General features: G+C 40.7%; 1 protein-coding gene across 9 annotated transcripts in view; it reads left to right on the forward strand.

Annotated features, from left to right (window-relative positions):
- Positions 1 to 16774, forward strand: part of AGRN (agrin) — a 658449-nt gene that overhangs the window by 497619 nt on the left and 144056 nt on the right. For all 9 annotated transcript variants that reach the window (XM_073603052.1, XM_073603056.1, XM_073603057.1 and 6 more), the window contains one exon: positions 1525 to 1725. In XM_073603052.1, the coding sequence (XP_073459153.1) occupies positions 1525 to 1725 (201 nt within the window). The remainder of the gene's footprint in view (positions 1 to 1524; positions 1726 to 16774) is intronic.

Genomic DNA, 16774 nt, shown 5'->3' on the forward strand with positions numbered 1-16774 from the left:
ATGTAAAACTTTTATCCAAAAAGGAAAAAAAATGTAACTGCTGTAATATTGGGGGTTGTTTTTAGCTTAAGGGTAGAGCTTCCAGGGAGCTGAGTCCATGCCAGTTGTGCCATTTAAGGGCTTGTTGGCCCACGTTTATTAAAGGAAAAAGAAAACAAGTCCAATAACAAAAGAGTTGCTCACACAGGGGTTTCAGGTTTCCACAGCAACAATATCAGTTACAAATGGAAAATACCGAGCCACCTGGCTCTCTTTAGCAGCACTGCTGGTCAGGCTTTATGCTTCAGCCCTCTTGGCCATATAACAGAGCCCCTGTACAAACACTGTACCTCTTTTCCAGCTTTTTGTGCTGCTCAGCCCAAAGGCTCGGGCCCTCTGTCTAACTATACCATGCAGATGTGCATGCTTCTCCCTTGCATGCCTGGACTCCTCAGGAGGGTGGAGCCCAGAACCCTGGTCCTGACTCTACTATGAGGCCCACACACACCTGAACAATCAGTATGCTGGTGAGTCTCAAAAACCGGACCCAGGACTGGGGATTTCATCCCACCCAGATCTCTAAGAAATCCCCCGGCTCCAGGGCCCAAAGTGGACTTTACTAAATAATGAGGAAACTGAAAAGCCAGTTTCCTCCAAAATAAGCAAATACACTGGGGCCCCTCAACCTGCCTGGTTGAGAGTCCTGCGTCCATACCTTGGTGGGGTACAACACTACCACACTGCTTATAAAGTATTAGGTGGAGTTTTGCTTCAATTAGTTAATTTATTTAAACCTGCTAGTACAGCTAACACTCCCCTCCCGCGACTGACAATACTGCTGGTGTCCTGTGCTCTTACATCCAGAATGGGAGCACTCTAATGCAGCACATCTAATGATTGGTAAGCTGCAATATATTACACTTTTGGTTTTGAGTTTAATATCTCACTAACTCCCATTTGCTGACTTCTTTCTCTGGGTCTATGATTCAAAAGTATTAAAGCCAGGCACAAACAGGCAACTAGAATTTTTATATAGAGGTTGGCAATAGTAAGTCCCATATTTCTGTCATGCACTATCATATTGGAGGGTTATGGGGAGAGTATATAACCCCATGAAAGCCCCAATCCAAACCAACCTGGAGATCACTAATTAATAGAAATCTGTTATGACCGAAAAGAATGTCAGTTTGATAACCTGCCTCCTCCAATGCTAAAACCAAGCTTCCCATTACTTTTCTGCCTTGGGTGACATATACCATCATTACCAGTTATGGTAGAGCATCCCAGGCACTATTATATGGGGATATGGGAAGGATCTATTACTCCATGAAAGACTCTACCTGAATCAACCTGGAGCTTGCAGAGATTGTTAAACAGGGCTCATAAACAGGAAGTCAAAATTATGTGGTTATTGTATGTCATTTTCTGAAGCACAGCTATTGGATTTAAATATTTTTCATGGAAATTGTTCTTTTTAAAGGAATAAAACTAAAAATTGCATATGCCTGTATTTCTCATTTTGGTGCTTGTGTTGCCCTCTTCTAGAGACCTGTGGAAACACCATCTGCGGCTTTGGTGCCAAGTGTATAAACAACCAGTGTGTGTGCCAGCCTTGTGATCGTCAACCCTACCTACCAGTGTGTGGTAGCGATGGAGTCACTTATGACAACCAGTGTGAGCTGCAAGCTGTATCCTGCAAGCAGAAGAAGAAAATAGAAGTCACTCGGGCAGGATCCTGTGAAGACGGTAAACCAATTTCCCAGTCTATTTTTTCCTGTTGTTATTTCCTATTAAAAAGGGAAGGAGCAGACATACAATTCAGATAGCTTGTAAATCAGGTCAGATTTTGGTCACACTATTATCTGCATCAGAGGATCATGTAGATACAGGTAACATTAAATTGTCTTTCTAGCAATTGGATTGTTTTTAATTTTCATCACTGTGGGCTTCGGAACTTGTCATGAAACCATTCCATTCCTGTAGATTACGATTGTTTCAGCGTTACCAGTTAAAACATAGACGCAATTCAGAATAAAAGAAACTAACAAAATATAACTTATTGTTTTTTTAACAGAAAAGATACTTACATCTATAGACAGACTGCTAGAAGGGCAGACACCTGTCTGTAACAACAAGTTTCAGGTTCAGTGTATATTGTGGACAGGACAATACTAATTATTGTGGATTGTATAGTCTAATCATTTGGTGAATACACCCAAATGTCATGATTGTGAATTAGCACACGTGACGAGATCTGACACCTCTGAACCCGGAGTCTGAAGCCCAACTGAAATTCCATACTTTTTTTATCTCTTCATAGTTTAGTATCCCTGTATGTTGATTTGTAAATGATGTTTTGCAAGGAAATACCTTACAATACTAGTTACTAGCCCTTGCACTGCAGTGGTCTGTGCTGGCAGAGCTGAGGAACGGCAACACCTCTGAGCAAAGGTGTCCTCATACAAACTTGTCTAGCAGAGCTGGGAAATGTGCATGTCTGACTAGCTCTGTTACCTTACCAAGTAACCTGGGTCTAAAGCTGGCCTTACACTGATAGACTAAGTGAAAAAACAGATTCCTCCTGCTGTGCCTATTGTATTTTGACAGCTAGGTTGTCAAAATGCCCAAACAACTGCTGCATCTGATTGGATGCAACCACTTTTCAGTTGGCAATTTTACATCTGACTCCTATTCTTCGAGAGCTGTCAAGACCCCCAGCTGAGCAAAATTCACATGATTCTTCACGAACCGCTCAAAATTCATACTGGGTATGGCCAGCTGTGGTAAGATATGTCATCATCAAATCCCCAAGTTTGTCATCATTTGCAAAACTTCTTTTATTGTGTGATCCCATAGATCTGCAATGTTTTGGGACCATGCAGGTACTCTAAACTAGGCATGTGATAGCTATAGTGCAAATGTTTAAAGAAGTTATCCACCAACAGAAAGTTGTGTAAGCGCTTAACAAAAGTGGTGGAGCCCTTGAAGCACAGCACCGCCCACCCTTCCCTGTGACATCACATCTAGTCTGTGTGGTGTGTGGCGCACGGCTGTAGACATCACCAGCTATTCCGCTAACTAGCGGGTCTAATGCCATTGCTACCGAAGCTTACCAACATCTAGTGCTTGTAGCTATGGGGCCTCTGGTTCTTTGACTGCAGTAATCCTCTGTCACCTCAAGCAGGACACAGGCAACTTATATGTGAAGGATGTTATGCTTGTGAATACATGTATATGGTCTTTTATCTCCTGCGCCCTTGTTCTATCTTTTTCACACGGGAAGGGCTTAGACAGTTGTAGCAGAAAAATGGAGTTAAAGTGTTACTAAACCCAGGACCCTGCGTTCACAATATCTGGTCTCCCACGATACACAGAACATGGAAATGCAATTATTTTAATAAATATAAACTGCAAAATACATAAATTCATTAGCAGTATATAGCATTCTTGTGACTTCTATCAGTGTCTGGCCGAGCACTGGTTAAAGCTTGGAGGAGGAGTTTTCATTCTTGTTTGATGGTCCTATTAGGCACCTTTCAGGTGAGAGGGGGGAGCAGATACCTGTCTAATACAGGTATTTGCTCCCACTTCCGGCAAAAGATTGCAGAATCAGCGACAATTTACGCCATGTCCGGCCCCTCCTCCGTCGCCCCCGCTGTCTTCTGGGAGACACACAGGTCCCAGAAGACAGCAGTCAGAACACGCAGCGCGACTCGCACATGCGCAGTAGGGAACTAGGCTGTGAAGCCGTAAGGCTTCATTTCCTGATTCCCTTACTGAAGATGCTGAGGGACAGGTCCGCTTCGGATGAGGACATGTCCTGGACAGGTAAATGTCCTTATTTTAAAAGTCAGCAGCTCTGCAGTATTTGTAGCTGCTGACTTTAAATTATTTTTTTTCCAGCGGAACTCCGCTTTAAGTTAAGTGGTAAGTTCTACTTCCATAAATGTTATAAGTGGATTGTATAGTCTAATCATTTGGTTTTGCACGAATTTATGGGACGTGATCAATGCCAGCAGCTATCCATACAGTATCATTTTTCTGAGTGGTAGCTCGCAAGATTTTGCACATGGTTCTACTTCCAATACTCATGTGATTAGTTCCAGTATTGCAGTAAGAACATTGGATTCCCCTGGCATACCTGTAGATGTAGATAAAAAATTAAACTCATAGCGCAGGTCACTGCTGTAATTTGACCTTACACTCCCTGTAGACTTCTGGGAAATAACTTTGCCAATTATGAAGCCGGGGGATGCGAATTTTGAGTAATGATGTCTGTAAAGTAACTATTGTTGCCACGGTTGCAACAAAGAAAAAAATTTAGTTTTCTGGCAGTTCTTTTTTTTAAAGGACAACATATTACATACTATAGCCCTGGAAAAGTTGAACAATACAGCATCTGGCAAGAACTGTCTGGGATCCCAAAGTAACCATCAGTTTTAATCTTCATACTTGAATATGACAAACGACACTGACAATGCATTTTTCTGAGATTACAAGATACGAGACTCCGTGAATTCAAACAGCGCCACATTTCAGTGAAGTGTTTTAGTAAATAATATTGTGGAAAACAATGTAAAAAATGATTTCACAGCTGGAGCACGTTGAAACTCGGCTGACTGGCAGTTGAGTATTATCTCACAAAGGTAAGATGTAGGAAAAATGCCCAAGAAAGATGCCCAACACAACCAATCTGCTTCCATCTGTCATTTTTTGCGGTTTATAGTTGAATTGAAACAAGAATTCTGATTAGTTGTTAGGAATAAAAAGTCTTTCTTATCAGCAATCAATGAATCAGCCCTAAAATGACAATGGCATCTATACATTGCTGCACTGTAGCGGTAAAAGAGGCAGAGAAAATATAACCAGCATTCGCAGATGATCCAATATGTATTTTTATTATAAAGTTTCAATAAATAAAGCAACCTGGGCCAATTTACAAATGGTGGCGAGTTACGGTAATTGTTTTTTTTTTTTTTTCGCTGCAAAATGTTACCCCTTTTTACGTCGGTTTAGAAATAATCAACCTGTAAATGTGTGATGCCAAAGTGCAATGTAAAAAAAAGATGAAAGTATTCTGTACTCTTATTGATGAAAAGTATTTAAACATTGTTCAAATTGGATTTCCAAAATTTGACAAGAAAGAGCGGAAAAAGAGCACAATAGCTCAGTGGGGGGATCACTGTACTAACATCACATATTACAGTGAACTCCTCCACTTTTTTTCATTCAGCCAAAAAAACTTACAGTGCGTACCAGGCATAACACTCCTTAGTGGGTGGACGTAAAACTCAGTCCTGCTGCCAAAGGACGGGGAGCAATTGTGAACAGACAAGGTTCTTCAACCTGTCAAGCAGTTGTTATCATGATACTGTATGTCTTGGGCATCGCCATGTCCATGTACCCTCACAAACCTGAAATAATTGTTTAGTCCAGCTGCTGGTATCGTTTGTATCCTGCTGTCCAAAAAAATGTCCTCCCCCAATCCATTACTGTGCTATCCCACAGATCATCTGTTCCATCATACTACCTGTTGGTAACAGAGATAGATATCTGATATAAATTAGCGTCTTTGGGACGTTGTAATTAGATGTACAGTTTGCCAGGTACTGGTGGTGCAGAAAGCCGCATGCCATTCAATCAGCAAAGACTCCACTTTATGTTTGCTTTCTAAAACTGCTATGTCTGTAATGCCAGAAAATCTCTGTGGCTGATGACCTTCATTAAATTAATTACAAGCATTTTAAACTGATTTCACCAGCAGACAGAAATGCTCAGTACAAATTGCTTGTACTTCTGGGATTTATCTTAGTGTTTTCATTAGCTTCAGGTTGATATTTCTGGGAGCTGTGATGTCACAAAGCAGACATTTTCAAGGTAATGTAAGTTTATCTCAAGCAGCAAACTGATTTAATTCAAAGAGCCCAGTGCAGTATTCCCAGAATCATCTTTTATATGCTGCCCTGTTCTAATGAAAGGTGACATATGATTGGCTGCAATACTGCATTCTGAATTTTATAACAATGGTTGTATTCCAACAGCGGATGATGGCCATGGGTATCACTTTTAGATTGTAGCACGGATGATGGCCATGGGTGTCACATTTAGATTGTAGAATGGATGATGGCCATAGATGTCACATTTAGATTGTAGAATGGATGATGGCCATGGGTGTCACATTTAGATTGTAGAATGGATGATGGCCATGGGTGTCACATTTAGATTGTAGAATGGATGATGGCCATAGGTGTCACATTTAGATTGTAGAATGGATGATGGCCATGGGTGTCACATTTAGATTGAAGAATGGATGATGGCCATGGGTGTCACATTTAGATTGAAGAATGGATGATGGCCATGGGTGTCACATTTAGATTGTAAAATGGATGATGGCCATAGGTGTCACATTTAGATTGTAGAATGGATGATGGCCATAGGTGTCACATTTAGATTGTAGAATGGATGATGGCCATGGGTGTCACATTTAGATTGTAGAATGGATGATGGCCATGGGTGTCACTTTTAGATTGTAGCATGGATGATGGCCATGGGTGTCACTTTTAGATTGTAGCATGGATGATGGCCATGGGTGTCACTTTTAGATTGTACCATGGATGATGGCCATGGGTGTCACTTTTAGATTGTAGCACAGATGATGGCCATGGGTGTAACTTTTAGATTATAGTTACAGTATTCCAACAGCCTCACTTTAAATTACAAACATATACCTATCATATTCAGCACTCATCGGAAATGTCAGAACTGCATCTCTAAAAGTCTAAAAGTGTTACCGCCTTCTGATTATTGGCTCTTCAGTTAATTACCAATCGCAGCAGCAACCGTCCCATGCTATTTTTCCTCCTTGTAAGCTTTGGTCATTCGCAAGCTCCACACCAGCACACACAGACGGCGTTAAAGCTTAAATTGACCTGGGCTTTCTACTTTTCATCGCCTCAAGGAATCCTCCACCATTCTATTGAGCGGGAGCTTGGTACATAGTCATGGCGTTCAAAGCAGAAATAAAACCAGCTCTCTGCCCGACACACTAGAGGTTTTCCTGTGGGAGACAAGAAGGAGGTGGAAAGTCCCAGGTTAAATAAAACTGCCATCCGTCTGTCTGTACAGGTGTTGAGCATGAAAGTGACCAAAGAGCTTGGATGAAAATCAGCACAGGGCAGTTGCTGTTACTAATGGGGGTTACCTGGAAAACCGATGACCGGGGGGGCTGTAACATAAACATTTATAGATCTTCAAAAATGCGCATCTGATTTTTTCAGCGAGTGCTGAATCTGATGAGTATATCTCATGTAATGGAAATCACAGCTGTTGGAATATTATTACTGCTATTTGGTAACTTGGGAGTGGGCGGATGAGATGTGGCTGGACGTCAATATATAGAAACACATTGTTGATATTTGTGAACTATTCTGCACTTTATCACTGCTTCTTGCAGAGCCCTTTTAAATATGATATGGTTAGTCTATCCTAGCATCTGTTGTCCTTTTATTTGTCCGTCTGTATCTCAATCTGACCATCTGTTCGTCTATTTCCATCTGTCTGTCTAAGTTATGCAAACCTATTATATTCAAAAATATTATTAAAAGAAAGCATGTTCCAGGAGAAATATGTAGCCTGCTATTATCTTCTTTCCTTCTGAAAGCACTGATTGACTGTCCAGCACTGGCGTCAGTCATTTCTGAAACGCAGACCTAGAACAAATATGCATCAAGTAAATTCAGAGTGAAGTCAGAACAGCTTTTTACTGGGTCCATAGCTTAGAAGGCATTAAATCTATTTGATCAACATGGCATCCAGACAGCTAACATTTGTTTGCAGTCTACATGTTTCCTCAGTTCAGGATTCCTTTGGCATTAAAAAAATCTTTCTCTCTCTCTATCTTCCTCTCTCTCATACTTCAGTTGAGTGTGTAAATACAAGCTTCAGCTACTGAATTATGTAGACAAACAGACACACTGAAAAACATGTTGAGAGGAGCCTAAATCTTTTACCTGCTGACAAAATAATGGAAATTTGAATTGTGTTTCGTATTTATCTGACTGCAAAATGAGGGAAACTTTTTTTTTTTTTTTATTGTAGCCTTACACATAAAGAAAATATGTAGAATACATTATACATTTCTTTTAAATATTCACTTGTAGGTCTAATTTTTAGGAGACAATTCTGGAACAATAATATAGTAGTAATTGACAATATATTATAGTATTTCGAAAGGTCCTTGTATACCCTTATATCTTATATCCTTGTATATAAAGTTTCCTATAGACTTTTTTACCATATCAACCAAATAAAAATATGAAGGAGCAAGTTGCGAAAATCCTATAAAAATAGCTTACTCTATAATAGTAAAGTAACCCCTGCAGTAATAACTTGGTATATGCACTCAGTAAAAAAAAAAAAGAAAATACTATACTCTTCATTTAGCAAAATTTAGTCATCCTATGACTGGATCTTGAGTTTTTTTCTGTGCAATGGCCAATGTATGCTGTATATTTTGGCTACAGCAGTAACTTTCACATCCTATTGAGGTCAGTTGTCATTAGCTGTCACTGTAACACAATTAAGGCAAGTAAATGTGGACCTGTTTATGGGCATCTTTTAATTTGGAACCCAACTGAACTTTCAGCTGTGCTTGGTGTAAGCCGTCCCTGTGTATCTTTTCTAAGAAATCTTCTATCTCTTTCATTTAAGCTGCTTTTTACTCTGACAGTCTCTCTCTGCCTCCTTGAAATGATTAGATGCACAGGGATCAGAATTAAGGCATTAGGATTTGTCAGCTAATATCATAATTTGTTTTCATTGGGAAGCTGTGCAGGTGCACTGATAATTTGGGATTTACACCAACACTTGCTTTTGTTTCTGGCTTGCTGACACATCAGTACTACTCAATTGTGCTCAGCTTCTTTGCAAAGGAAACCTTATATAATTTTCAAAATTGTTCACATGCAAGTAATTAAACCAAAATAAGTGTTAAATATTTATAGCATCGGTTTAATTTCATCATCCTCATGCTTAATGCAATCATGTAGTTTGTTATAGTAAATAAAGCAAAGGTAACTGACATGGGTAAGCCTGTTAAAAAGTATTGTAATGTTATTCCTCAATAATAACTTCCAGAAAGCCTTCCATGCGACATTATCATCTCCAATGGGAAGGTAAACTGGGGATGCTATTAGATCCAGGGACTGGCAGATCATGACCTTGACTCGGTTCCAAGAATGTACTTATCTTGGGGAAATGCCTTCAAGAGTCTGTATAGATGGTACTGTACACACCGGCTAGGCTTGCATGTTTTATCCCTGCCTACCCGCCAAGTTTTTTTCAGAGGATGCTCACAGGTGGGAACGATGACACATATCTGGTGGTCTTGCCTGAAGGGGTGCAGACTTTGGCTTATGGGCCACTCCTGCACCTTACTTCATACCGGCCTCAAGAGGAATCCGTACAAAGCCCTTATCTGTAAACCAATTGAAGAATTACTTTGCCCAGAGTGACAATTGGCATTACATCTTTTTTACTGCAAATGAATTGACCATAGCAAGGGTTTGGAAAACCCCAATTCTTCGCTTTAAAGCTGTTAAAAACCACATAAATGCCACTATGGTCAATGAAAAATTACCAGCCATATTGTCAGACACCCATGAGAAATTTCTCCCAGTGTGGCAACCCTGGATTGCCCACACTCAGCCGTCTCGGTCTGACAATGTTCTTTTGTCGCTATAACTGCCCTGCATTGCAAATCCCTGGGACTCCCCCTCTTTTTCTTTCTTTTCTTTCTCTCTTCTTTTTTCTAGCTCCTGCTCTTCTTTTTGCTTCCTCTGTTTTCTTTTTAAACAGTTATTAAGATTGCCCGGCCTGACCTAGATTGTTACGATGTGTATAATCGTCACTTCTGGCACTGAAACGAGCCATAAACATTGCACTTCAGAGTCTATACATATGTATAATTTGATATACTGTGTGATACTGTTGCTGCTAAAGTCTATATGTTAACCTAAATCTTCTACAGTAAAACCTTGGTTTGCAAGCATAATTCGTTCCAGAAACATGCTTGAACGAATTATGCTCGCAAACCAAGGTTTTACTGTAGAAGATTTAGGTTAACATATAGACTTTAGCAGCAACAGTATCACACAGTATATCAAATTATACATATGTATAGACTTTGAAGTGCAATGTTTATGGCTTGTTTCAGTGCCAGAAGCACTTGTATATCAAGGCATTTTTTTTACAGGGTATAAAAGAGAAGAGAGGCACCTCTAAGTGTAGCAATAAGTTGCTAAATGTTGTACCTTCATTAAATGTAACCATATTGCTACACTTATGCCCCGTACACACGGTCGGACTTTGTTCGGACATTCCGACAACAAAATCCTAGGATTTTTTCCAACGGATGTTGGCTCAAACTTGTCTTGCATACACACGGTCAAACAAAGTTGTCGGAAAATCCGATCATTCTGAACGCGGTGACGTAAAACACGTACGTCGGGACTATAAACGGGGCAGTGGCCAATAGCTTTCATCTCTTTATTTATTCTGGGCATGCGTGGCACTTTGTCCGTCGGATTTGTGTACAACGTATTTTGTTGTCGGAAAATTTTATTGCCTGCTCTCAAACTTTGTGTGTCGGAAAATCCGATGGAAAATGTGTGATGGAGCCTACACACGGTCGGAATTTCCGACAACAAGGTCCTATCACACATTTTCCATCGGAAAATCCGACCGTGTGTACAGGGCATTAGAGGCCCCTCTCTTCTTTTTTATACTCCGCTGTGACATGACGCTACTCTTATATCAAGACATCGCTTGTATATCAAGGCAAAATTTATTCAAACATTTTGCTTGTCTTGCAAAACACTCTCAAACCAAGGTTTTACTGTATTTTTATACTGTATGATTCTGTACACTGGTTATGTGTGCTTTTCACACTCACACCTATTGATTGTTGAATGTAACTGTGCACTTGATGGCTCTGTCTGCATGACTGACCAATAATAACATCTTTTGTAAAAGAAAAAAGAATTGTAATCAATGGGGAAAAAGTGTGTTTGGTAAGGAAGGAAGAATTATACAGATAGAAGCAAAGAAAAGCCTTTTGCCTTGCCATCTATATACTACTTTGCCTTGCATTGGTAATCTGTTAATGCTACTTTTTTAGGTGTCTGCTGCATTCTGCCAATTAACTCAAAGAGATTTAAAAAAAAAATGCAACTCAACCTACTAAAAGTTCATATACACATGGGAAAAAAGATTGAAACAGACCTAGCCTCTGAGATATGTTTCTTGTTTAATGCATGCGTTATACGCAATAGGGCTGATTTACTATAGGAAAATAGGCTGTAATCTTTGCAAAGGAAGTTTCCCTTAGCTTTGTGAATGTGGTGAAAATCATAACACCATTCACTAAGCTAAGATAGAATTCCCTTGCAAAATGAACTATTTGCTATGTCTGTTTACTTTTAATAAATCAACTCCAATGTGTAAGCGCAATTTATTACCTTTCACTGAGATTACTGCAACAATGACTTTCATATTCCTTTCTACCCATATAGTTTATGCCATCTTTGCTTAGGCATCTTCCAGGGTCCTGGCAACCCAGAAATGTAATCACATAAATTCTGGTGCCTGTACAGTAATCTTTATGTTCTTTGATGTGTGTACACATCTCAAACAGATCAGCCTTCTGCTGCTGACTCAACATGGGAACTGCCAAAATGTTAGTGTTACAACAGTCCCAGTGAGTGATCACTGCATTCCTCCTGCCTGCAATGAACTGATAACATAATTCTCCAAAAATATTCCTTTCAGGTCTAGGCACACCACTTGACTGGAGCTCAAGGACTGCTTTTTAATAAGATTCAGTTTTATTGAGCAGTTATGTTATTGCCGCATATTGTGGCATGCAGAATTTAAAAGCTACTATAGGTCTATTTTAACACAGCTGCTGTTAACATATGAGCTAAAGTGTTCGTAAAACTCAGACATGGAATCTGAACAAAGCACATATTTCTCCAAAGCACCAAGTGTCATTTGTCTCTGCTGTCTAGTTTCTCTGTTATCAACATGAGTCAATTCTGACAAGTTTATCCGACAAGAGCCAAAAAAATAGGTGACAGAGGAGGGAGCTCCAGCACACTGAATGTGATTGACAGCCTCAGCTCTGTTCCCATGTGCTGTGTGAAGAGGGTGTGTCCCTTCCCTCCAATCAGCTCTCAAAGCTCTTGTACAATATGTAACTGCAGTTCCCTGACCCTATTTTACCAGTCTGTAAAAAATCCTTTCCACCTCAGAGATTTACAAGCATGTACAGGACAAATAGCTGCAAATAAACAGTTACAACTTATGTGGAGGATTTGTTTTACCTCTGTGTATCACTTGAGGCCAGTCACTTCACTGGGTATAAGCAAGGGTTTACAACCACTTTAAGGTGAGCGTCATATGTATTAAGGAAAAGACAAAAATAGATTGGGCTTTGGACTTTTTTGGCACAGAAATCACTAAGGTAGATATAGATTAAAATTTTATTTATTAAGGATATATTTAAAAAGACTGAAGGTAAAAAAAGGGGGGAATGAATACAGAATTCAAGTATTAGTCACACATTTACAGGTTATACACTCCATACATAGCTTAATGGTACAGTAGTTGGTTGAGTATTGATTGGGGATACCAATCCTCTTAACATACGGTTCTGGTATATTGACAAATAAGCTATGCGGTGGTAACAGCCAGTGTCTGGGGTTTGCTCGACATGTTGCACGCCACAGGTGCTTCTTCAGGAGCACAGACCTGAGTACATGATATTTATTTGTGATTGTGTATATAGACTGTAAGGATAAAAGTGAAGCCAACAGCCTCTTAGCTGAGTATTTAAAGCATCCAATAGTTTGCTAGGGTAATCTCATAGAGTTATTTATCTGAAGGAAATCCAATCTCCGTTTAATAGTCAATCAGGAAATAAGGTAAGATTGAGTAGATCTAGCCTGTGTAGAAAGTTATTGTAGATCGGTAGTCAGACTTTTGGGAGACCAAACTAATGAGAGCTGGGCGTCAGCGAGATAGCTCCACACAGCCGCTCAATTCAGAGCGACTGGTTGTGTGGAGCTATCTCGCTGACGCCCAGCTCTCATTAGTTTGGTCTCCCAAAAGTCTGACTACCGATCTACAATAACTTTCTACACAGGCAAGATCTACTCAATCTTACCTTATTTCCTGATTGACTATTAAACGGAGATTGGATTTCCTTCAGATAAATAACTCTATGAGATTACCCTAGCAAACTATTGGATGCTTTAAATACTCAGCTAAGAGGCTGTTGGCTTCACTTTTATCCTTACAGTCTATATACACAATCACAAATTAAATATCATGTACTCAGGTCTGTGCTCCTGAAGAAGCGCCTGTGGCGTGCAACATGTCGAGCAAACCCCAGACACTGGCTGTTACCACCGCATAGCTTATTTGTCAATATACCAAAACCGTATGTTAAGAGGATTGGTATCCCCAATCAATACTCAACCAACTACTGTACCATTAAGCTATGTATGGAGTGTATAACCTGTAAATGTGTGACTAATACTTGAATTCTGTATTCATTCCCCCCTTTTTTTACCTTCAGTCTTTTTAAATATATCCTTAATAAATTCAATTTTAATCTATATCTACCTTAGTGAATTCTGTGCCAAAAAAGTCCAAAGCCCAATCTATTTTTCTCTTTCTACAATATCAGTATAGGACGTGGCACACGTAACAAGACAGGTATCTGCATGACCACTATATGTTGATACCTTTAAACATCTAATCATATGTATTAAGGCAAGAGTTATTCCTCAAAGAGGTTTTCTATTTATGAAGAGAAAGAAAACCAATATACAGGCAATGGTGATCCATTAAGGACCCCCTCTGATCAACCAGTGCTGCCAAGCAGCTCCATCACTGGCGAGCAATGCTCAGTTTTCGGCAGACATAACAGTCCACCTTTAGAAACTCATTGGCTTTCAATTTGATCCCATTCGAACAGGCCTGCCTTATAAACCTATTGAAATAATGGGTTACCGAGGGAGGAATGTCAAGCAGTGGTATGTTAGAACTGCCCAACTAATTAGTTAGGGTTCAGTCTGTATAGGCTATTCATATTATCTCTGAAAGTGGACAGCCTTTTCAATCAGTTTATCTTTGCAGCTGTTGCTAGGAATAGTCATTGCACCTGTTCTCAGGAACAAGGCCTTTCTTTTTTTTTTTTTTAAATTGCTAAGTGTAAGAATAAATGGAATTTGTGATTGGTTGCTATAGCCAGCATGGACAACTCTTGATGTTCATGGTAGCTCTCTGAACCGGATTGCATAACATTATGGCCATTATAACTGTCTTTGGGGGGATGCTGCAAGCTTATAAAAGTTTGATTGCATTTGTAATTGGCATTCCTTTCAATCAGTAAAATGATATCATTGTGTTTACAATGACAATGCCCTTCTGGAATGTTCTAGTCTCACTGCTGACCCTGTGGAAAGTGTTGATTACCTCTGCTTCTATTAAACTTTGCGGCAGAAAGCCTAACTCCATGTTTAATGTCCTTTTGGATAGTTTGTTTGACCCAACAGGCCCAATCAAACGGCACTAACAGCTATATACAGCTGTGCTCGGCAGCGGAACAGTAACTTCCTGCCCCACTCCCAGAAAAAACAGAGTCAGGCTGAGCGCTGCTCAGCTATTCATGAGAAGCTTTAAATTCTATAAAAGAATACATTTCCTCTAGCTGAGGCAGAGAGGCAGGTGGATGACGCCAATCTGAGGAAGTTTTGTTTACATTTATAGAATACAAAGCTTCCCGTGAATGGGTGAACAGCACTCTGTTTTTTTTCCCGGAGCGGGACAGAAAGGCTACATAATACAGTTAATACAGCGTGCCCAGCAAGCTCACCTGTTAGTGCAGTAAATTGTTCTTTTGAGCCAGCTTGGCCCAAGTTAATTATTTAAAGGAACAATAAATGTGGAGTTAAAGGGGTTGTAAAGGCAGAAGGTTTTTTATCTTAGTGCATTCTATTTAAGATAAAAAGCCTTCTGTGTGCAGCGGCCCCCCCCCCCCCCCCCCCCCAATACTTTCTTGAGGTCCCTCTCTGTCCAGCGATGTCAATAAGTGTCTCAGCCGTCCGAGATTCTCCATCCTGATTGGCTGAGACACAGCAGCGGCGCTATTGAATGTCGCTGTTGTCAATCAAAGTCAGCTAGCCAATCAGGGGAGAGAGGGAGCGGGCCGGGACTCCGTGTCTGAATGGACACAGGGAACTGTGACTCAGATCGGGTGCCCCCATAGCAAGCTGCTTGCTATGGGGGCACTGAACAGGAGGGACGGGCCAGGATCACCGAAGAGGGACCTGAGAAGAGGAGGATCCGGGCTATTGAATGTCGCTGTTGTCAATCAAAGTCAGCTAGCCAATCAGGGGAGAGAGGGAGTGGGCCAGGCTGGGGCTCCGTGTCTGAATGGACACAGGGAACTGTGACTCAGCTCGGGTGCCCCCATAGCAAGCTGCTTGCTGTGGGGGCACTGAACAGGAGGGACGGGCCAGGATCACCGAAGAGGGACCCGAGAAGAGGAGGATCCGGGCTGCTATGTGCAAATCCACTTCAACAGAGCAGGTAAGTATAACATGTTTGTTATTTTTATAGGAAAAAAAAAGAGACTTTACAATCACTTTAAGCTTTAGCTTTCTACATCACTCACTCAAGTTGCCTTTACTTGGGGTGAATGTGATGGGTAGACAACACAGGAGCACAGCAAGGAGAGAGTTGCCAGCCTTTAACAGAAAGTGTCTGAACATGGGAACCCCCTTGTCAGGATCATGAGGTATTGTTTCAGTGAAAGCTTCACATTTAAAAAGACCGACAACAACTTTGAAATTGCATCAACATGGTAAAGAGTATATGAGGTTTTAGGCTTAATTTAGACGTGTTGGTGAGCAGAAAAAATGTGCAGTTAAACTGTATTTTTGCCACTTGCCAACCGCCCCTCCATAGGCTTCAGTCGGCAGTGGACAGAGGGTGTTTACATACCGTGGGCACCAAGCAAAGTTTACCCGACATTTAGCAACTAGCGGGCAGCCTGCTGAACACTACACACTGAAGCAAATAAGGAAGGGCTCCAAAGAGTTTGTCGGCCAAAATGGGGTTAAAACAAGCAGTGTGTCTGCAAAGAATTAGAGCCAGTGACTGCATATGTCACTGCATCCTGTTGAAGTCTTTGAGAAGCGTCCTCACTGTGCTGGAGAAAAGAAAACCCTGGTTTGGAAGGAATTTTTAACATTGGGTGGTGACTTGCCATGTAAACAAGCACTGCTATAGGCGTGTAGTTTTGTGACTCTATCACATAGAATTTTTCATCTTTAATTCATTTTTTGGCTACAATATACCGTTAATATTTGAACACCAGTTTTTAAAAAAGTGACACTGCACATCTCTATTCTGCCCAAAAGCTATTTATTATGCACTTGTTTGGCACAGGAAGGCGTGTGCGGGCTGGAGAGGGTTCTGGCAGCTGGTGTTTACGCTGCACCTGTTAAGTAGCACCTGTGTGTGAACCACTTGGAAGGGCATTGATTCCTGTTTGAATTATAGAAGCAAATGATTTTTACCATTGCCAGCTTCAAGCCTCTTCCCCAGAGGTGTAAGTAAGACACTGGCAAACATCCTCCTCTGCTGCTCGTGCCCTTCATGAAGTAGCAATGGCAGCCCTTTCCAGGCCCAGAAGTTATAAGCTGCCGTTATGTCTTCAAGTGATTGA

The sequence above is a fragment of the Aquarana catesbeiana genome, linkage group LG10 (assembly GCF_042186555.1).
Source record: "Aquarana catesbeiana isolate 2022-GZ linkage group LG10, ASM4218655v1, whole genome shotgun sequence".
In the NCBI taxonomy this organism is placed as follows: Eukaryota; Metazoa; Chordata; class Amphibia; order Anura; family Ranidae; genus Aquarana; species Aquarana catesbeiana.